The following is a 24,512-nucleotide window of genomic DNA, read 5'->3' as shown; positions in this document are numbered from 1 at the left end:
TATGAGTAGGTACATCCGCACCGAGGTCACAAGACAAAGACATTTCTTTTCGTCTACATTTGATGCTGATCAGTCAAAACGTTATCTAAACATACTTCCGAAACAAACTACTTCACCTTGAGCTAATGTCCATTAGATGTTATTTACAAAGATTCATTTTGCAGACCAAAGCAAAGCAGAAAGAATTCTGGGGAAGCTATTTTTTCTACTTTTCTAATTCGCTTTGTCAACAGAACGCGAGGGCACTCCATGCCGCAACGTGTCGAAATGGCATGCGGTCCTGCATGTTCTCTCCAGCGAGATTGGAAAAGTGAAGGGGAAAGTCAGGCCGTCACAAAATCATCTACACTCTGACGGTTCGTTGCACTTTATTGGTAATTAGATCGCCATTACCCGGAGGGGGCAATCAGATTATGTGGGGTACGTCGGGTTAAAACACAACCCATACTTCCCAGCCGCTAACTGCAATTGGAAAAAGATGCTAATGAGATGCATGACAGACATTTAGCTTATAGTGGCTTTACTGCAAACAGACAAGATATAAATAGGATCAGGATAAAAAATGAATGGAAAATATTCTTCCAGAACCGTGGAGTGCAATGAGACATCTTAAGAGGGTTTTAAGAGATGGAGAGCGAGGAAATTAGTCAATAGGGTTAGACATACTGTTTTCTAACCGAGACTGTTAAGTGGCTCTGTGTATTCCATGTTCGTATGACCTGACTCTCATCAGGCATGTGATCAAGGGAAAGAGGCTTGGAGACAGAGGTCTCAACCTTTGAGAATGTTTACAGCGTAAGGTTTAGTTAGACAGACTGGTTTTCAAAGCAGATGTTGAAAAAGACAACAGATATGCACTCTGCTCCTCTATAACCCCATCACCCCAAAGCTGTTGTTGCCATGGTTACAGCAGCAGCAGCCACATTCTGCGAGGAGATATCTAAAACAACATCGGGTTTGATCTGACCCCTCACAGAATACATCTGTCATTGTTGTGGCAACCCAACAAACATTAACACGATGAGATTTGAGCGCAGCAATGCGCACGCAGTGATCATAATCAAATACCGCATTACTGAACATTTAAATTTTACTTTTTGAAAGATGGCAAATGGCACTACCCTAATTATGGAAAGCTAGTGAGTGTTTTGATGGGTAAATGCTTCTAAAAAGAATCGTTTCAATATCAACCTTTCGAAAATAAATAAACAACAAACGGCCTGCATAAATAGCCCAAATGAGTGAGGCTAAAAAGCAATTGGGTGATTATCTCTTTTCATGAAATGCATTAATTGTTTATTTGCATTAGACTACGATTACCAGGAGCGGTTGTGTGCATTAGATTATGTTTTAGCCTCTGAAAGAACATGCATAGATGCAATCACTTTTGAGTGTGTTCTGAATAAAAGTGCCCGGCTGCAGTCTATCATTTACAAAAATGACATGTTTATTGCACAGATATGCTAAACGCTGCGGCTTGTAATTGTTTTTCTGAACAAGTCTGAGTGATGACAGAGGCTTATTTGTTGTAAAAACTATTTCTTTTCTCATTTTAGCTTGTTATTGTGGTGTTGGTTGGTTTGTTGTTTTTTTAACTTTTGATTTATTAAATTGTGTGATTTCCTATTATACTTGAAAACGTTTTCCTTACGTTTTTATGCATAGAAACAAAAATCACACCTTGTTAAAGTCAAATGAGACTAATCTGACTTTCACCTGTTTGTCTGTCTTAAAATCATTAAGTAGAGAGATTAAGCACCGAATTGCAAAGTCTTTTAGTCAGTTGTAAATGTATGACAAAGCTAAACAATCGTAAATCAAAACCCACGATTGAATGCAATAATGCAGCAGGTAAAGCCAATAGAACCGGTCCATAAGCAGATTTGCATGCAATATTGCGAGTATAGGCGCTAAAGTAATTAAAATGATTTCGAGTCCTTTACAAACAAAGATTAGCGAAGCAATTTCATTAACACTTTGATAAGACGGATGTCTCTCTCCATTCAGCAAGCCAAGAAGTTTCACACTTCCAAACAAACAGCTGGAAATCACAAATTACACAAAGTTTTTTCTCATTAAAAGTGGAGCCGGCACGTAGTATTTTTTCTGGGATTACATAAAGCCATTTTTCTGACCTCAGAATAACTCGCTTGGAGTTTGACTAAGCTACTATCGAATGCTGCAAATAATAATTCAAATTTAGGCACAAATTTGGGATTTGTACAAAACCAATATGAATTTATAAGAGTTAGTGACAGATGCTCACAGATACAATGAGTTTTAAAAGATTCTTTAAACAATGATGCTCATCCAAAGATGTTCCGGAAGTGTTTTTAAAATGTCCAAAAGGCACTTGTTTGAAAGGTGTTCCACCGTTCTCTACTAGAATTAACAGCTTTAATCTCTCTTCGACACAGTAACTTTAAAAGATGGATTTGCAGGTCTTCAGTTGCATCACACAGGATGAGGAACTCTGGATCATGCATTTCGCAACGTTTGCCTGAAAAATCAATAATAGAGGCAGTCAACACAATTTCTTGACCGCCAGCCGTTCCGGCTACCAGCGAGCGAGAAGTCTTTGTAGGAAAGGAAAAACTTTTCTCTCTTCTACAAAGAGGCAAAATAAAACAACAAGAATCTATCAAACTGCCACGGTCAAGCCATCAAACGGTTTAGAATTCAAGGAGAAACTGGCCATCTAGTGCTTTAAAGTGAAGGTTTCTCCTTTTAGCCTAATTGTTGGTCCATTTGAGTGGATAATATGAGCAAGTCATTTTTAACTGTCTGATGGCTACTAGGAACTGTTAGGTTGTTCTTGGGTTGATGATTCCCACTGTGGATCCTAGGCAATTTAGTTTCCAGAACACTTAAAACTTTCTTTCCCCCACAGGTCTTAAAATCACAGCAGGGCTCAAATCACATGCATTACCTCAGAAATGAAAAGAAAAGGAACAGACGTTCAGCGGCTTCACAGCATGTTGTAAACATGACTTTTTCCTCTGAGAACACTCAGCTGTAGTTATCTCAATTTACCATTAGACAAAGCCACGCTTCAACCCTTTACAGCCCTACTAGTTCAGCAAATGTTATCATTTAATCGCTAAAAAAAATCCATTTGGCATGGAACTAATCAAAGTTTCCTCTTAACTACTTGAAAAAAGGATTTTACGAAGTTACATAGCCTTTTAGAAAAAAACGATTTTAACAGTGTAGAGTAGCCTGGTTGATGCATGTGTGTTTGAAACAGTTTTTAAAAACAGTTTTTTTTAAAGAATTTTTAAATATATTTCAATAATATTCAAAATGATTTGACGCATTTTTGTTTCGCATCCATACGTCACTGACTGCAGCTGAAACAAGTCACAGGAGAACTGGTCCTCTTGGCTGAGACTGGTTTCTCCCGAGGTTTTTTATTCACCATTGGATTATTAAGATGGTTCTCTCTGTTTGTACTCTTTTGTGTTTTCTTTTTTATGTAAAGCTGCTTTGAAACAAAGTTAATGAACATCACATTTTACTTTAATATCATGCAGCCTTAGTTTAGATGAGAGCATTAAAGCCACAATATGGAAGAATTTTGTTATGAAATATCCAAAAATCACTTGCACGGTGTGATATATTTCATGCAGTTGTGTACTTACATTGTCCCAAATATTCCCAAGAATGTGCAAATCCAGAGGAATTCTTATTTAAAATAATGGCCCGTCCCTTGTCTCCCTTGTATTTGTCGCATATCAGTGACTTAATATCCGCTGCTCCGCACTACCCTCAGTTTACGGTTGTAGAAACTACGGCAACACGCAAATGCAGAAGTGTTTATACAGCATCTGGGACGCAGCATCTGTTGTTCTGTTATTATGGATCACGATTACTCTTTGGCGAGTAAAGGAAACACCAAAAAGTGTAAACACAGGCCAAATGAGGCAATCAGGCTTATGGACAAACGAAGAAATAAAACAAGGATTAATATCGGCGTTCTAAATGGAGAGAGCTTCGCGACCAACTTGGACTCAACAGAGACTCCGCTCTTGCATGTGTTTTAATAGACAAGCAAGCACATTTTTTTCATTGTACACGAAATACTCATGCACAGATTATTAAATAGTTATGCAGTTACCCTATGAAATACAGTATATGTCGCACAAAAATATGTAGCCAATAACGTTACTTGTAAATACTGTGGGTTCGTTCAAATTTACTTTTTAAACGACGACTGTATGACTGTTTTAAACAGGTAAAACTGTGTAGCATTACGCTACCAAATCAATGGACAAAGTCCAATATCAGTCGCGGGCTAACGTAGCATTACATTCCACGTTTCTTGCAAGCTAATTCATTACGATGACATAAAATAAAATTCATTCATTACCTCGTCCGTGAACATGATGGGCCGGGCGATCTCAATACGCCTCTGGATGGTGAAAACGACATGTCCCATGATTCCACTCTCCTACATAACGTCATTTAGCTTCGCCTTTTGTTGTTGTTAGTGAGCCATCTAGCGGTCCAAATATTCCATATTATGGCTTTAATAATAGCACATCTTCAAGAATTACAAGATGATAACCAAATGGACGAGGAATCACTACACATAAATATTACATTAGATTTTCAACAGATACTGATGAATGAACAAGGGTGAAACTTGCTGAGAAGTGTCAGGAAACAAAGAAGATATTATAGATTTGATGCCCACTGGCCACAACCGACACCAGGGAAACGGACAGGTGCACTTTACTGGAAGGCATCTATAAATCACTGCTGAATAAATCCCAGTTTAAGTGCTTTTTGTGTTTACAGCAGAAGATTCATCCATTACACCAAAGCTCTGATTCACTTGTACCACCATGCAGCTTTATTGGACCTCTCTGGGATCTTGCTCGCTGAGGTAACTGTGATTAAACAAGCTTATAAGAGCGAAATTCATGGTAACACTCTATATTTAGCTCGTACTCTAATTTACTTGCAAAGAAAGAAACCCAATCATCCTGATGACAAAAGTGGACACGACTATTTGCATAATTAATATAAAGAATACATACGAATCCATGGAAATGAACAAAGCAGTCGCTGTGATTGCATTTGATCATTGTAAGCAGAGAATACCGCGTGCTAGGAATAACACGGTTCTTCTCAACCCATCCGAAGGTTCGGCTCGGAGGGGAGGTCACTCCAAATGAACACATTTCCTGTCTGATTTCTGTACAGACCCCCGGTTACAGAATTGCAGGGGAGGCAGTCTGACAGTCTGCAATTTTTCCTAGAACATACAATTACCATCTCCGTGAGGGGAATGCAAAGCCACATGATGAAGCGCTTTTGAAAATAATACTTCCAGACTCGCCCTAGCCGAGTAAATACAGAGGCTTCTTACACGGAAAGACTAAAAATCCAATTGAAATGGCCCGAATGTGCTGGATGAGGCACCTGTGTCTTTCATCCATGTCTGTCTTGCTCAGATAAACATCAAAGAGATTGACCAGTTCATGGAGCATTTGCGATTCTTCATAAGTTGTGGGTGACAGCAGATGCTGTGAGGAAAGTGGGTCGTGTAATGAAGGTCCGGGTTGAGTGGCAACCCTGTGACAGATTAAAACATGCGGCTGGACAAAATAAAGCTAATTTGTGCCCTGCGGCTGCCAGCATCCTTTAATATGTGATAAGGGTTTTTGGCAGTTTTTAGAGAAAAAAGTTTTGCTACAGTTTCAATTTTTCAGATCTGTTTGTTGACATTGATATGAGTAACAACCCACTACAGGTTGCAAAACATGAGAATCTTTTTATTGCCGTTAAATTTGCTTTGCATCTAGATTAATTCTAGTCTTTTAACATAATTTTAACGTAAACATTTAACGGCTTGTATGTTAAAACAACTATTACAATAACTTTGACTTTGCACTATTTTGTTAGTGGGTGGAGTAAAAGCATGCAAGTACCAATCAATCAATGTCAAGGTTAACGAGACAACTGGAAAAAAAATATATACTGGGAGGTCACCGAAACTCAACCCACACAAGCAAAACCCACGAGGAAGTGTCTGTTTCCTTTTATTTATGTGTGTGAGATTTCTAAACTGAACCCAGAGGATCAATGCTCTCCGATTGGAATGACCTTCGAGGGCATCTGCATTTTTTATTCTCCATCTGCGTTCACGTTATGCTCCATTTCAGACATGGCTTACTTTCATCTGCTTTCAACTGCTGGCCAATTTAACGCAATTTCCAGATCAAAAATACCTTTGGGGGGATTGCGTTACATTCTCATCCGCGCCTGTAGCCACACCGGAGCCCTAGAGCACACTATCACAGTGGCAAAATAGGACTTTAATTATAAACCGATTAGCTTGAGGCTAGAAAAGACGTTTGATTGTTTATATACATATAATGTCCATTATATAATTTTTTCGATTATGGAAAAAAGGCTGAACCCTGAAAGACTCGTTTGATGTGAAAAGGGCATTGTTTTAGAATCAACATACACTGAAATTGATTTAATGTATTGTGTATGGAACAAATAAAAAATGCTTGTTCTGTTAAAATTACCTTGACACCAAACTATGACAAAAATATGAGAATATTTTCTTTTGTTTGACTTTTTTTGAATAAATGATTCAATTCTTCATACAATATGAACAAATAGAACAATTTTATATTTGATTGTATTTTATTTTAAGGCATCAAAAACTTGGTCACAAATTTTGTGGATAAGATGAAATAACATCTGAAATGTTAAATAATAATTGTATTAAATGTTGTATAAATACAGCAAGCTACACCTGCTGCATTTATTATTTACTGAGATTTATTTATTTTAACCACTTTGTAAGTCATTTACATTATGCCTTAGAAATTGCAGTATACTTCTATGTGTGTATATATACAATATACAATATATTCAGTATACATATAATACATAATATATAATATATGCCTACATATTCTTTTAAATATATATTATGTAGATTTTGAATTACAGCTCATATTAAGGTTCAGGTTTTTTTTGTACAAGTACTCTCTCAATAATAATAGTAAGTTTTGTGTCGCAGCGGCCGTGTCATTTCTGATCATAAAGAATGTGATTATTTATAGAGGCGGCCAGGTGAAGGTTCAGGCTGCAGGCCTGGAGTGTTTCGATTTTCAAACAACATTAGAAGGTAATGTTAGACTCTGAAATATTGATTTATAACTCAGCAGTACGAGACATGAAAGCTAGATTCTTTTGATGAGGGTGACCATGAAAACGGAAACTTAGAACGCATTCAGAACAGCCTCTTCCCTGTCAAGTTCATTTAGCCGGCTGGACCTTCTTACCACGCTGACCGCATCAACAGTGCAGAGAAGCTGCCAAAACAGCTGTGCGTGCACGAGCTCAAACCTGAGCATTCTGCTAAATGTGCCAGGTAAACTAAATAAATATTTTAAAGTATAACAAAATGAAGCAGAAATGTTGCACTGCACCTGCATTCCTAAACTGCCACTGGAATAAAGCCAGGTATGAACGTTTTGAGATTACAATTACAGATGGTTTACGATAATAAGCCTTTTAATGTAAGCGTTTCCGTCACAGCTTTATATAATTAATAACTTTTTCCAGATTGTTTAGTATTAGTTTGTATTCAGGAAAAAACAGTTACCAAGATGTAATCAATGTGTTTTTTCTTATAATGTTAAAGTATTGAGACATGCAGTAATATGCATAAAATTACAAACATTACAACATCTGTTCAGCGAATGGCTGCTACGGTGCACAAATGACCCAATTTAACTACTTCTTCTCTTTCAGACAAATCTAAATAGCATACTGAATACCTGTAAACATATTAAACAAATATGGAAGGAATTCATATAGAGGATAATGACAATTAGCCCTTCATAAAGGAATGTAAGCAACATTTTATAGGGGAAATGGCTACTATAAAATCAAACTATATCTATCTAAATTTAGAGCGTTTATAGCTTAAGTAAACAAAGTATATTATTTTACAATTTTAGCATAAAAACCATCCACATACCTATTTTAAAATCTTTAATCTTGTCATCGAAAAATAGCAAATACCGCAACAATGTTTTTATATTATTCCTATTTGATTCTAAATCATTTTTTCATTCCTGTAGCTCAACTGGTCAATCATGCTGCTAACAAAACCAAGGTCATAGGTTTAATTCCCATGAAACATGTTTTATCATGTTGTGATAAATGTAAACCTTGAAGGCATCAAAAGTCACTCAAGACATAAACTTCTGCCAAATGCCGAAGTGTAAAATTTGATTTACCAATTAGGAAGGTTTTTAGAAAGATCTGAACCACAAAGGGACTACTCTTAAATGAAAGTATGAGGTGCACCAGACTTTCTTAGACCTGACAAAAATCGTTTTCCTTAGGCCTCGTTTAACACACTCCATACAGCATTTGCAAAGTTTAAAAACCCTTATTCAAACAGCGATCAGGCAAAGAAATGTCAATAGAAAAACACTGAGTAAGACTGATGGTTAAATATGATAAACTAAATATATTAAAAAAAAACAATAAATGACACAGTTAAACTTTTCAACTAGATACAGTGATAAAATTACAGGAACAATCGAATTAGCATATAAAACATTCAAAAGGAGAAAATAAACCATTTTTGCTATAGAAACTGTGAACTCCAAGCGCCGAATGGAACAAGCTATCCAAATAGTAATTGCCCTCACTTTTCTCCAGCAGACTCTTTCTGCACTTTAAGGCTGAATGGAAGTGGAGTGGGAAGCCTGTGGCAGGGGGCCATTCAGCAAAAAGAGCCTTGCAGGATTGAAAATCAACAGGCAATGTGTAGTTATGCTGCTCACTGATTAAAAGAGATCAACACCATTGATTTTCTGTACACTTAAATCATCCTCTCCTATAGGATTTCAGTCAACAGCTTTGGTGGCCAAGACTGCCGGTGTCTAAACCATTTATCCTTATGCCGCTCTGTCAATATGTGGAAAGCACCCGGCAATGTAATTCAGTTAAAATGACTGCCTCATCATTGGACCGTGTCATTTTAGGCCCCTGTCTATTTGGCCAAACCGCAAGCTTCGAAAACCAAAAGACGTTGTTTCATATTATTTAAAATGGGAAATAGTGTATGTGTTTAGCGTCGTAGGGGGTGGAACAGACCTTTAAAGCAAATTGAAATAATCCGACTGCTCATGCAGCAGCGATACAACATGGGGGCACAAGCAATTTGTGGAAACGCTTCGTTTTTTATCCTAATTATACCCTTATATCCAGCTTTGCAGCTGGAGAAAGGGAAGCCATTTGCTGTTAATGAGTACCCAACATTCTTACAACCAATACGTAATACTGTGCAGACGCTGCCGTTTGGGTTGGGGGGAGTGAATTCAAATTGCATTTAACTTTCTTCATTTGAAACTTTCTCCAATAAGTGTTTAAGTCCTGAAGACAACATAAAAGCATTTTATGACCACATCTATTGTTTCACTTTGAGGGGATCTTTGTTAAACAGCCATTGGGATTTAGTGACATCACAAGTCAAGATTTGCTACTTACTAGTTGGTTGCTTTTTGGTCTGTTTCACCAGTCAAAGAGTATAGTCAAAATAGTATATTTAAATAGTCATATTAAAAATATTTAAATGTTTGGGAACACTAGAATTTAAGGGTGTGTTCATATTTCTAGTTCGGTTATTTTGGTTATTTTGGTCCGGACCACATAAGAAAAAAATGTATTTAGTCCTGATTCGCTTAGCGTTCAGACTGGCATTTTAACAGCGAACCTAAATATATCGAACCTAACAGCTTACGTGCAAAGTCGCAACGTGATTGGACTGCTTTTATGATTTATATTTTAAAATGGATCTTACCAGACATCCAAAACAATGCTGTGTGCATAGTGCTGCATGGGTTATACATGCTCAATGTATGCCTGCACATATGAGGTTATTTTTAGCAAGCCGGTAACTCGCGAAGACCTCATTAAGTGTTTAAAGCAGTCAAATCGACGCCAAGAATTCCTCAGTTACATGAGCAAGCACATATCTAATAAACACTCCTTATATATTACCAAATCACTTGATTTTTGGGTCGTATATTGTTATCACTTCCTGGTTTTGGTTCGGTTCGATGCCTTTGGTCCGTGTTGCATTCATATTTCAATTGAACCCCACCAGAGTTCGTTTGAAAGTGGACCGAGACCCATCTTTTCAGCAGTCTGCTTGACAGCTGTCCAATCACGTTGCGACTTTACACGTAAGCTGTTAGGTTCGAAATATTTAGGTTCGCTTTTAAAATGCCAGTGCCAGAACAAATTTTTTTTTGGTCCGGACCAAAAGAACCAAACGAACCGAACTACAAGTATGAATGCCCTAAGTGCACTGCTAAGGTGGACTATAGACCACTTGGCTATATGTAAACCCTGCTCAAACAGCACTTCTGGTTTAAAAATCTTACATATATAATTAAATCTCAAGATATTTGTTGAATTTTGATTCGGGTATAAATGTTCTGTTGGTTGTATTTTGTTGGTATAACGTTTGTGCAGTGTTAAAATTCTAAAACAGGACGTTTTTCTGGACCAGCATTGCTCATGTCTTCTGAAGTGGTCTATAAACTCTTTGATTTTGGTCATCAAGAAACAGATAAGAGATAAAGAGACGTTATAATCAGCCAGAACAGCAGGAGGATTTTCATGAGTATCTCTTCTTGCCTCTTACTTCTCTCTCTCCAAGAAACCAAAACAAAGACATTTAGCAGATGCTCTTATCCAGAGCGACTTACAAAAGTGCATCCATTTTCCCATGTGAGCGTACCGTGGTCAACAGATGGCAAGCATGCCGGTCTGAATGGTTTTCTGCTAGGAGTGGAGAATCAGCGACTATTTAACATACACAAATAAATGCAAAAAACATTTGTGCATGTTGCATGTTGATTAGGCTAAGTGTTGACAGAAGTTAGACTTAAAACCAGAATTTATCCTGTTTACTTTCTTAATACACACTTCTTATTGTGCATGGTTCATCCAAAAAAACAAAAAGTTATTTCGAACATGTTTATAAATGTTTGCCATATTAAGGCATCAAGAATGATAACTATAATTCATGTGGATTTAATTAGCTGTCAATGTTTCATTGCTCATCAGCTGTAAAAAATATCACTGTGAAAGTGATCTCAATGATCCTCTGTATGTTTCATTTGATACATTTTTAAAACTTTTTTGCTCTGTTATCTCCCACAAAACGTTCTGCTCAGTTAAATTTTCTGATATCTATGCTAACTTACATTCACAATTTGATTCCATTAAGGTACAAGAAGGGCAGTTTTCAGGGAATGATCACACCCGCTGTAGCACTCAACAAGGGGGATGCGTCGCGGCCGTAAGTTTTATAATTTACAAAATACATGGGGAGAAGCGGATGGCACTTCTGTATCTTCACTCCTTCAAACCGATGGAACATCAGATGACTTCAAGAGTGAGAGATGACAAAATGTACACAGGACAGATGTTCCCTGCTTTGAAACACCGTGTGTGGAGATGCCAGACTGCTCTATCAGATGGAAGTTAATGTCGGCGATGCACAGTTCACATGTTGTTCAGCCCAAGAATTATTCTAGATGAAAGATGACTAATCATTCATACAGCTTTGTCATTTTTTGTCCACTGAAAAAAAGTCATTTAAATTTTAGCATATTGCTGCTGTCCTTCAGAAACCTTGTATCGCTGCTTTTCAGGAAATGGAAAAAACACTGTACTGTAAATTATTACATACTTACATTACATATTACATTTGCAAAACCCAGTGACAAACATTAGTGTGACTAATAATAATGATTTATGGCAACAACAAAAAAAATCACAAAATATGGAGATACAAGGTTTAAGAAGGACAGCAGCGATATACTGTATTGTACAATATTATATCGCTGCAGTCCTTCAGAAATTTCCATATTTTCGTGATTTTTATTTTTTGCCATAAATCATTATTATTGTTCACCCTTTATGTTTTTCACTGGGTTTTACAAATATCTAACCAATAAAAAGAATAATAAATGGGCTTGTCAACTCAGTACAACACAGTACTTAACATTACAGTTTTTTCTATTTTCTGAAAAACAGCAAATTGGGACATCCGAGGTTTCGGAAGGTCAGCGACGATATAAAGTATTTAAACCATGCGACTTTATATAAATTCCACCCTTATATCAAATTATATCACCTTAAAAGATGTCAATCATCTTTATCGTCTAAATATTCAGACATATTAGTCTTCAACCCCAATCTGTCTCTTCTACATTTTACGGTTTGTTTTAAGATTACAGTGAACAAGGCCAAGTGTTTGATTAGCAGACTCCATCACTGAGGTTGCCATTTCAGAGGTGGCATGTTTGAAGGTGAACGGCACTGACATTTCAGCTGTTGTCGGAAACTGTCTAACAAAGTATTCTACAGAGTCACCAGCCACTTCAAGTTCTGAAGTGCGAGAGAAATTTATTGCCGAAAATAGCTCTCATTATCAGTGCAAAGGAACAGGGTCAGGGGAAGCATTCCTAATCTGACGTCACCCTCTGCCCTCCATCACTATTATCCGAAAGGTGAACGTAAACACATAAGAGCTTTAAAATAATTCACTGTGAAAGGTTTAAGGTTACAAAGATTAAACCCTAGTGATTTAAATATAAAAATGGGCCAATCTAATAGGGGGAGTAATTCATAATCAGCACTTTATACTGTTCCCAATGCAAAGATTAGACCAGACCGGTGCGTGTTCCTCAAAGGCAACTCCCAATCACTAGTTATGTAAGTTTTGAGAGGGATCGTAAAAAAAGGGCAGCTTAATTCCCTTTACACTGGAGTTGTGCTCTAGATTTAGTTCATTTGGCAGAGGAGGCTCATTTCCATCAGCGCTACGCTGCTATAATGGGGTGAGCGTGTATGTGTGCCATAAAGGGTAGGCGGGAGGGTGAGGGTTTAGTGAAATGCCCTTAGTTATACTGCCCATTCCAGAGCCACAAGAGTCCCTGTGGACCTCCATCACAGGCCACAATAAAACAAGTGGACAGATGCAGATAGCAAGAGAAATGTTCCCTATTCTGATCAAAAGGGAAACCGGTCCCCCATTAAACTCCAAGGTCACTTGTTTATGCACAACCTTTTCGCATTATCTTTCCTGTGTTGACATTCGCTTTTATTGTACAGTAATATACAGGAGAGTTCAAATATATGAACAGTAAAAAAGTGTATTTATATTATTTATAAACCAGAAATGTATTAAAAAATATAATTGGACATTTTTCTATTGACATGAAAGACTCTGCATTGCAAGGTAAGTAGCCCATTCAAATTTATAAGTTTAGCTATTTCACATCCCTTACAAAATGTGCATAAAAGAAGATCTGATGCAACTCCCTGTTAAAGTGATAGTTCACCCCAAAATGGAAATTCTTGTCATTTCAAACCTCTATGACTTTCTATTTTCTGCAGAACACAAAAGAAGATATTTTGAAGTTGGTAACCGAACAACGGCGGTACCCATTGACTTGCATTGGTTTTGTGTCCGTACAATAGAAGTCAATGGGTACCACCGTTGTTCGGTTACCAACTTCAAAATATCTTCTTTTGTGTTCTGCAGAAGAAAGAAAGTCATACAGGTTTGAAATGACATTAGATGTGCAAAAGATGAAAAAAAGCATTTACATCTACACCTACGTTGGCCCGATAGTACAGATGTTAATTTATGAGCTAAAAACCTATTTTTTCAGAAAAGCAGGTTAATTTCCAAACCAACTGTTACATGAGTGCAGATTGTTTTTACGTTACGAACACATCCAGTCAAATTGACGCTCTCGTCGTGGTTAAATAGCAAAGAACATTGTGCAGCTCTGCAAAATTATGCCAATTTTAATGCAATTCACCATTGTTATGGTCAAAGGATTTTTTTTATAATGTTACAGTGAAGCGACAAACGTCTCATTGGAACTTACACTTTAAAATACAAAGATAAATGGAACAGTGAGGCTGACATCCAGCACGGAGCTCTGCGAGAAGCGTCATTATTCTTGAATTGATTATTTATAAAGACGTGTGAAAAAAACGAAAGATTTGTGATAGAAAACCCCCCGAAGGTGTTTCCTCACAGAAGTTCTATAACGCACAAAATGCAAAGAATATAAAACACGTGTTAACAACTCTACTGCGAGCATATGTTCAGTGTGTGAGTTTGTGCTCTAATTAAACCTAAAAACTAAACTCTGCACATTTTTATCACACTGTACAAAATAATAAGTTCACAGAAGGTGCTGGAGGGATTACTCCAAGAATAGACAAAAGACTGGGCCTTGATCTTTTGCATGGAATTCAGCACGTTGAAGGTTTGTTTATATACTTAAAGCTGCAGATCATAACTTTTTAGTTAAAAATAAACAAGAGTCAGTCTTCAAAATTGAACCTACTGCGATGCGTAACGGTGAGCTTATAATAATGATTTACAATTTGAGTTGACGTTAGGGCTGTCACAATAATCGTCTCATCGCGATTGTTTGACCTCATCGCGATGGTTTCAGATCATCGCAATTATTGCACATCTCTATAGAAGACACTAGGGGGAGCTGTAGTGCATCTGCATATTGCATATTTTAGTGTATATATTGTAACTAAAGCATGGTAATACTTGTCAAATGTACCACCACAACACAATCACTTAAAAATAAACTAAAGCATATACCACAAAAATAACCTGCAGTACAATTTAATATTATTTCAGTGCGAAAACCAGTCTACCAAAATCTCATTGAAATAGAAGTAAACTTTTATTGCAGTCTTGCAAGTGAGAAAAAAACAGACTGGAAGCTTTTCTATGACTGATAGCATTTTAATGGTGGCTTCAATTCACTCCTGATCAATTGACTTAATTTACAAGTATTTGGCTATTGTATTATTGACAGGTAAAAGCCTAAACCTTAAGTATGATGACCCCATTTTTTCCTATGTATTTCCAAGAAAAAGAACATAGTCTTCATATTCAGAACAATATGGTCGTTTCAAAGCTGAATAAAAAATGTATGAGAATTAAAAGTCAAAGCTCTAAAACAGACAATTAATCGTCATAATCGCAATGATTTATTAGACAATTAATTGTCAGCCAAATTTCATAATCATGACAGCCCTAGTTGACGTCATTTTACATTAATCCACATAACTACATAAGTAACCTGCAATTTTGTTTTAAACAGAGATTAGGAAAGAAATGCTAAAATTATCGATTGCAGCATTAAATTGTTACCTTTTTTGTTGTTTTACTTGAGCATAATTTCTAAACAAGAGATGTTGTGCAGTCACCCGGGCCGAACAAGAAAGTGAATTAGATTTCTTAGCAGACTTACAATGTGGAGCATGAGGTAGTCTCCCAGGCCTGGGGCGCTGTCAATGCGGATGAGGACACCATCCTTGATGGAGGTGCTGAAGCCCAAAGTCAGCCTGTCTGTACGAGTGCTCGGGCGCTCGTTGGCCGGCCAGTTAAAGGTAATGAGGCCCCCTCCTTTTCCAAAGATGTACGTTGTTCCGGCTGTAAAAGAGAATAAAGAAAATAAAGAATTTGTAGGACTGAGTGCTTGACTCTGAACCTATTTAAAGTGTGAGGAACTATAGTATCACAAGAACACTGTAAACAAATTATAGGACCTCTCTACAGATATAAAAGAGGAATTTGTAGCATGTCCCATAACCATAAAACAGGACTTAAGAATAAAATATATTTTACAATTCACTTAAATGTAACTGAAAATGCCAAAGAAAAGTGCTGCGTTGCTTACTAGAACACAACATTGCTGAAAGAAAAATGACAAAACCTGAATTAAAGAAATGCAATATAATACACATGACTATGTCTTCAGAGGTATATAAAGATCTTACATATTGAAACATTTTGTTTTTATAACTTTAGAATGAGCTATTTCCATCGACATACACAGCGGGTCCCCTTGCAAGGAATTCGCCATGTTGTTTCTACAGAATCCCTAAACGGACAAACTGAGAGCGTGTTTCGTAAATACTTTATCTCCTTAGGCAAAGAAGCAAAAACGTGATGATATCTTTGTCCTCTGTCAGCCTCCATATTGCTTCGAAAGGGAGGGGTGAAGTGAGCTGCTGGTTGCAATTCACGGCTTCACCACTACATGCTGCTAAATTTCATACACTGGACCTTTAAACCAAGTTCACACATCATCACATCTACCACAGTTTCAAATACTAGTGCACGATGCAATGACATGCCATTAAAATGTCCTCTTCAAGTTTAGACAACTAGGCCAAAGACTCTGAGGAAAGTCCTGACATTTTTGAGCCGTCAGTGGCTGCTTTTACCCACGTTCCCGTACCACTAGCGATCGGATCCTAGGCATGAATAATGCCTACACCTGGGTCAGAAAAGTCATAATTCTTCAGACTCGTATCCTCAGCAGAGCCTGCTGGAAAATGCTGTGACCTATCCAAGTTAAATATAACTCTTTCCAGGGAATAACAGCATGGGCCATTGATGAATGAATTCTTCTAATATCATGCATTATACAAGGCAGAAGGTAAATGCAAAATCTTCACCTGGAAAAGTGAAAGGGCGATAATTCTTCTGGATTTGACATGAGTGAATACTGAGACACGCACAACGCTGGCTTAGCAAACAAAAGAACTGTTGGGTAAACTGCATTTCATGGGACTATTTGTTTTGGACAACAGTTTGGACAGGAGGATCATGGGTAGACAGCCATTCTGTTGATTTTTCATCATGTCGAGCCCCGCTTTCAAACCTCTGCCGACAAATGGCTGCTTGTGCGGTCGGAAGGGGGACAGCTGGCAGAACTGCCCTCCGCTCAAGGGGCCTGTCAAGTGGAACATCTGGCCCTGGAGCGGATCATGCACTCGCACAATATATCGCTTCCCTCCATCTCTGGCAGATGCGCTGCCACTCACTGTCCCTTTACAGTTCTTATTTTCAATTTCAGCCTTCTGAGTCATCGATGTCGGGGTGTCAGGCATTAGCATGCAATGTACAGTATATGCAAGATGTAGCCGCCAGATACGATTCATGGAAGGATGCTTGGCGATGCATTCACCATTAAAGGTACATTTCGTCTCCAAATGAGGACTGGGCATTTCAATCTCTAAAACTATTACAAAAAAAACCACCATAAAAGGTATCAATATGACTATATTCCTCAAGTTGTATTGACCAATTTTCACCTTATGCGTTAAATACAAAAGAAAAAAGTCACAGGGTTCGGAATGACACAGATCACATTCTTCACAACTATAAGTAACCCTAATAAATATATCCATATGGTGTCCAAAACTACTATGTTTCTTTTTCTTGTGCAAACCTCATTTGCACTTACTTGCATCTGCGTTTGAATGAAAATCTGAAAATGATTTCAAGGTAATGCATTTAATATCATAACCAGAGGCATGAATTCTGTTGGTATTGCATTTTTACTCGGAAAGCACTTAAAGGTTATTACCATTTATTTGAGTGACGTGGAGGTGCTCCAGACTTGCGCTGTTATGTCAGACATAATGACTGCGAGGCTTTTAAAACAATTAAGAAGCATAAACGCGCAGTTCCTTTCAGAATTTTGATGAGCGTACCGATGTTTCCGTAATGCGTCTCAGATTAAGATGTAAAAAGGAAATGAAGCAGAACATTACGGTAAAGAGGAAGTGGTGTCAACGGTTTACTCAAAAGTAGCGCCTGCCTGCAGAATGGAAGATGTTCTCTTAATAAATTAGCTGCCAGCTTCAAACAACCCGGCTAATGTGAATCTTAACCTGATAAGCATTCAAATGAGGACAGCACGTCGCAAACAGAAAAAAGAAGAAGAAAGGGCTTATTGAGACACATACGATATATGTCTCAAAGCCTCAGGAGGCTGTTTTAGGATTTCAGGCACTAATGGTTGCCTTGGTTAAAATTTTCCATTAAGAAAAAGGCGGTATCTATTTGAGTTTGACTTTGTCTTCAAATGGAGGGTTTTCTACCATTAATGGACAGTCTTCCACTAACCTAGAATACACAGGTGAATGGTGAGTCATCGATAGCAAAACCTCATCCAATCAAATTCCTTTGACCCTTTTATCCTATTTACTGACATTGCAATACGCTAAGTATCATTGCCTCTATAGCTATAAATATGCTATTTACAAACCTTTTAAGGTATCAAGGAAAGCCAAAAACGTCTGAAAAAGCAAGACATATAACAGTGCTGTGCATTACTCACAAGGTTCTGATAACTGATCTCATCCCGGTTTTGATAGCATGATTATAGTAAAAAAATTAGTGGCATAAAAAATATACTAAACTTAACTAAACTATAATGAAACAAAATAAAATAAAAAATATAAAAAAGCAAAATAAATACAATAAAAAATATTATATATATAATATTTTTTATTTTATTTATTTTGCTTTTTTATATTTTTTATTTTATTTTGTTTCATTATAGTTTAGTTAAGTTTAGTATATTTTTTATGCCACTAATTTTTTTACTATAATCATGCTATCAAAACCGGGATGAGATCAGTTATCAGAACCTTGTGAGTAATGCACAGCACTGTTATATGTCTTGCTTTTTCAGACGTTTTTGGCTTTCCTTGATACCTTAAAAGGTTTGTAAATAGCATATTTATAGCTATAGAGGCAATGATACTTAGCGTATTGCAATGTCAGTAAATAGGATAAAAGGGTCAAAGGAATTTGATTGGATGAGGTTTTGCTATCGATGACTCACCATTCACCTGTGTATTCTAGGTTAGTGGAAGACTGTCCATTAATGGTAGAAAACCCTCCATTTGAAGACAAAGTCAAACGCAAATAGATACCGCCTTTTTCTTAATGGAAAATTTTAACCAAGGCAACCATTAGTGCCTGAAATCCTAAAACAGCCTCCTGAGGCTTTGAGACATATATCGTATGTGTCTCAATAAGCCCTTTCTTCTTCTTTTTTCTGTTTGCGACGTGCTGTCCTCATTTGAATGCTTATCAGGTTAAGATTCACATTAGCCGGGTTGTTTGAAGCTGGCAGCTAATTTATTAAGAGAACATCTTCCATTCTGCAGGCAGGCGCTACTTTTGAGTAAACCGTTGACACCACTTCCTCTTTACCGTAATGTTCTGCTTCATTTCCTTTTTACATCTTAATCTGAGACGCATTACGGAAACATCGGTACGCTCATCAAAATTCTGAAAGGAACTGCGCGTTTATGCTTCTTAATTGTTTTAAAAGCCTCGCAGTCATTATGTCTGACATAACAGCGCAAGTCTGGAGCACCTCCACGTCACTCAAATAAATGGTAATAACCTTTAAGTGCTTTCCGAGTAAAAATGCAATACCAACAGAATTCATGCCTCTGGTTATGATATTAAATGCATTACCTTGAAATCATTTTCAGATTTTCATTCAAACGCAGATGCAAGTAAGTGCAAATGAGGTTTGCACAAGAAAAAGAAACATAGTAGTTTTGGACACCATATGGATATATTTATTAGGGTTACTTATAGTTGTGAAGAATGTGATCTGTGTCATTCCGAACCCTGTGACTTTTTTCTTTTGTATTTAACGCATAAGGTGAAAATTGGTCAATACAACTTGAGGAATATAGTCATATTGATACCTTTTATGGTGGTTTTTTTTGTAATAGTTTTAGAGATTGAAATGCCCAGTCCTCATTTGGAGACGAAATGTACCTTTAATGGTGAATGCATCGCCAAGCATCCTTCCATGAATCGTATCTGGCGGCTACATCTTGCATATACTGTACATTGCATGCTAATGCCTGACACCCCGACATCGATGACTCAGAAGGCTGAAATTGAAAATAAGAACTGTAAAGGGACAGTGAGTGGCAGCGCATCTGCCAGAGATGGAGGGAAGCGATATATTGTGCGAGTGCATGATCCGCTCCAGGGCCAGATGTTCCACTTGACAGGCCCCTTGAGCGGAGGGCAGTTCTGCCAGCTGTCCCCCTTCCGACCGCACAAGCAGCCATTTGTCGGCAGAGGTTTGAAAGCGGGGCTCGACATGATGAAAAATCAACAGAATGGCTGTCTACCCATGATCCTCCTGTCCAAACTGTTGTCCAAAACAAATAGTCCCATGAAATGCAGTTTACCCAACAGTTCTTTTGTTTGCTAAGCCAGCGTTGTGCGTGTCTCAGTATTCACTCATGTCAAATCCAGAAGAATTATCGCCCTTTCACTTTTCCAGGTGAAGATTTTGCATTTACCTTCTGCCTTGTATAATGCATGATATTAGAAGAATTCATTCATCAATGGCCCATGCTGTTATTCCCTGGAAAGAGTTATATTTAACTTGGATAGGTCACAGCATTTTCCAGCAGGCTCTGCTGAGGATACGAGTCTGAAGAATTATGACTTTTCTGACCCAGGTGTAGGCATTATTCATGCCTAGGATCCGATCGCTAGTGGTACGGGAACGTGGGTAAAAGCAGCCACTGACGGCTCAAAAATGTCAGGACTTTCCTCAGAGTCTTTGGCCTAGTTGTCTAAACTTGAAGAGGACATTTTAATGGCATGTCATTGCATCGTGCACTAGTATTTGAAACTGTGGTAGATGTGATGATGTGTGAACTTGGTTTAAAGGTCCAGTGTATGAAATTTAGCAGCATGTAGTGGTGAAGCCGTGAATTGCAACCAGCAGCTCACTTCACCCCTCCCTTTCGAAGCAATATGGAGGCTGACAGAGGACAAAGATATCATCACGTTTTTGCTTCTTTGCCAAAGGAGATAAAGTATTTACGAAACACGCTCTCAGTTTGTCCGTTTAGGGATTCTGTAGAAACAACATGGCGAATTCCTTGCAAGGGGACCCGCTGTGTATGTCGATGGAAATNTACTATTATATCTTAATTTGTGCTAACTATATAATTTTAAATACACATGCCGTATGAAAGAAATTAAGGAAAAACGTAACAGTAAATAAACTACATTTTTAGTAAGGAATAAGGATGAATAATAAACATAAATATTGAAAAACTGTGAATCTGGAACTTCGTGGAAATTATCTAAATTTATAATTATTAGCCTTCACACTAGAAAGTATACTGAATGTCTTGACTCATTGCATCACCTTACTTGTGTAGTAAAAGTAAAGGTCTAAGATCAACTAAGTACATTATTGTTGTTGTTTTTTAGGTAGATTAAAATTTAAAATAATAAAATCAGTGTCACTCAGAAGTAGTTTGCTATCTGTATTGGCTGCTAAACTAAGAAAGTAAAATATAAAAAAGTGTTAATTTAAGAATAATTTATCAATTATCAAATCAGGTGCCAATATATACATTTGAGAGAAGTGGATTCAGAAACCTGTGCAAAAGCTTGTTCATGATGAGCCTACATGGTGGAACTTCTCCTTTGAGATGGTGGTCAGTTTTTGTATTCAGCAACAAGCTGTCTGTGCTGTTTTGGCTGAAAATCGGAAGAAGTGGACTCTGATGCTAGAGACTCTGATGTGGCAACATTAGACATCATTAGAGATGTCCTAGGCCCACTAAGCAGCTTTACAGGTGCATTAATTGGAAAAGGACCCCACGTTGTCTTCTGTGTTGCCCCTCAAATGGAAACTACTTTTCTCTCTGACAGTGAAGGGTTCACTTTCATGTGAAATAAAATAAAAAAATAAAAACTGACTCACAGCAATATATAAAAGCAGACCAATCAAAACTGTCCTTAACACTGCAACATTACTCGATCCAAGATTTAAGGACAGTTTTGTTGGAGAAATGGAGGAAGAAGTCTAACTTCACCAAATATCTGCAGTAAACAAGCCTGGTCCAAGCAGTAGAGCGGGAGGATCAAGGAGTGGCAAAAAGAGAAAAAGAAAAGAGGATTTGAAAAGCCTGTTTTCCACCATCAAGTTTGAAAAGTCAGTAGAAGTGAAAGGGGCTGAGGGGGGCCATTCTGCATCCCCTGCTGACAAGCTTGCAAGTGAATTCCTGTTGTACAAACGAATGACAGAAATACAGTTCCCTCCACTATTATTGGCACCCTTGGTAAATATGAAGGTTGTAAAAAATAAATCTGCATTGTTTCTTGTTTTGATCTTTTATTTAAAACATCTACAAAATTCCAACATTTCAAAAACAATTTGAAGTGGAGAGAATATCACATTGTGAAAAAAATGTTTTTCTCTAATACACCGTGGTGACAATTATTGGCACCCCTAGACATTCTCATGAGTAAACTATCTCCCAAGTATATTCCCATTAATATTTAAATTTTCTGAGCACATCAAGTTGACTATAAACATGATGTTGTCCAGTCATGACTTCTTGTTTCAAATGAGAATAATATTAAGTAACACAAAGCACAAACCACCTTAATCATTCATCACAATGGATAAAACCAAAGAAAATAGTTCTGATGTGCAGCAAAAGATTGTTGAGCTACACAAAATATAAAGTGGATTTAAAATAAAATGGTTGAAACAATAAAAATTCCCATTTCCAACATCAGGGCAATAATTAAGTAGTTTTAATGGACTGGAGATGTTGCAAATCTGCCTGAAAGAGAATGTGTGTCTATATTGTCTTAATGCACAGCAAAGAGAATATTTTGAGTGGCCAAATACTTTTCAAAGATCACAGATGGAGAATTGCAGAAATTAATTGAATTTTAGTTTCAGAAAAATAAAATGAAAATAAGAAACAAATCTTCTGCTCTCATGCAAAAATAAACTCCACCATATTAATCTTCCATACTGGAACTTCAACCAGGGATGGGGTCTACGGCCATATGAAATGAAAAATAGTTCTTTTGGCAGCAATAACACAAGATAGGTTTGGTGCACACAGGGATAAAAGAATGCCCCATGTCCACAGTTAAATATACCACCAGATCTTCATTCTTGCGGACCTACTTTTATACCAGCGATTCTGGACATCTTGATCAGATACATGGCATTATTTATTATATCAAATACTAACAGATAAAAAAAATAAAAACCTGACTTGCTCTTATAGAAATATTATAATGGGTCGTGGTTAGATCTTCCATCAGCACATTGGTTCAAAACAAGCATCCAAATCAACCAACAATGGGTCACTGAAAGCAAAATTAAGATCCTGCCATACTCATCCCAGTCCAGAAAATATAGCTAAATGTTCTAGTTTTGCATGTTAATGTTCTGTTAACAAAAAAAATTTCTATTGTGAACAAATGTTTATTTAAACAAAGCTTTAAAGCTCAGCTGCAACAACAATTTTATTTTTCTTCAAACATAGCTTGACAGACAGCTAACAATATATATTTTTTATTTTATTTATTTTGCTTTTATATATATATATATATATATATATATACAGTATATATCATCTTTAAAAAGTCAATTAAAAAGTTCTGTTATTTACTTACCCTAATGCCTTTCTAAACCTATATAATTTTTGTACACATTAACATTAAAACTGTTCTACCGTAAACAACAAAGTATTCGTCTGGAACAACACGATGGTAAGTTAATATAAAATTCTCCCTTTAAAGAGCAAAAGCACACATGTTGAAAAGTTTATCCGCCGCATGTCTCTCAGTGGAGACGGCAGTATTAAAACTGGAATAAAAAGGCCATTACCCACACCGAAGCGAGACAGACAAAAGAACTGTGCCTCAACGTGTCAGCATGCAAGGGCCTGTGCGTAAAAAAAATCCTTGAGAAAGACAGAAGTTCAAAGACCTGTCGCACGATCATCTATATGATCATAATGTAAGTGAAAATGAAATGCCTTCACTGAATATGAGATTCGGCCGCACCTGCTCTATTGATATTCTGTAAGAGTGAAATGGAAATAACGCTGCGGTACCCGGTTCGCCCATATTTGAATGTAAGATGAAATCATTCAGAAGCACACATTTGATCACACACATCTCTGGTACTTCTTTTCAGCAAGATGCTGTGCACATGCGAAAACTGCTTGCGACACCGCAGACACACACACACAAGGATGTGATACCTGAAATAGAGTATTTTAAGCAGTCAGACACTGTGGTAGAATGATCTCCAAAGTCAACAGTACAGAACTGCTCTTTGCAGGGAGCGCCTGGAGATTTAAAGTCTATCAGCTCAGCAATTGGTTCTGAGCTGCTTAGATAAGGGAACGATTAGAAAAGAGAGCAGGTGGGAGTCCTGTCGGCTGAAAGATTCAAATTCAGTTCCAAGAGCATTGTCAGTAGCTGGTCGCTGTAGTCTTCTCACTTCGTACAAAATGACAAAAGGTATCGAGACAAACGTTGTGCACTCCATCAATTCAACAAGTTCTTTCCATTCCGATTTGGTTTTTTAATTTAACTAGCAAATGAGGAGTTATGCTTACACTATCACAGCGCGAAACCCAAAGAAGATCTGTGGGTTAAAATAAACCCATTTCTGCCCGCGAGGCATGTGAGAAACCACACGAATAACATTCATATTCCTTCATTTTGGAGTAGGATACTGGCTTTTCTTCTACGAAAGTTTCCGTAAGCGCTTTAGCAATTGAGA

At 37.3% G+C, this 24,512-nt stretch overlaps 1 protein-coding gene across 14 annotated transcripts in view; it reads right to left on the bottom strand.

Moving 5' to 3' along the window:
* The window catches only part of nrxn3a (neurexin 3a), a 240,899-nt gene that overhangs the window by 49,137 nt on the left and 167,250 nt on the right, over positions 1-24,512 (bottom strand). For all 14 annotated transcript variants that reach the window (XR_008963687.1, XR_008963688.1, XR_008963689.1 and 11 more), the window contains one exon: positions 15,360-15,541. Coding sequence is in view for 11 of the 14 variants with exons in the window: in XM_057344277.1 (XP_057200260.1) it covers positions 15,360-15,541 (182 nt within the window). In the remaining 3 variants the exon portion in view is untranslated. The remainder of the gene's footprint in view (positions 1-15,359; positions 15,542-24,512) is intronic.

Source organism: Triplophysa rosa, linkage group LG10 (assembly GCF_024868665.1).
Source record: "Triplophysa rosa linkage group LG10, Trosa_1v2, whole genome shotgun sequence".
Classification (NCBI taxonomy): Eukaryota; Metazoa; Chordata; class Actinopteri; order Cypriniformes; family Nemacheilidae; genus Triplophysa; species Triplophysa rosa.
Note: the sequence above shows the minus strand (reverse complement) of the source record. Positions and strands in the feature narration are given on the sequence as shown.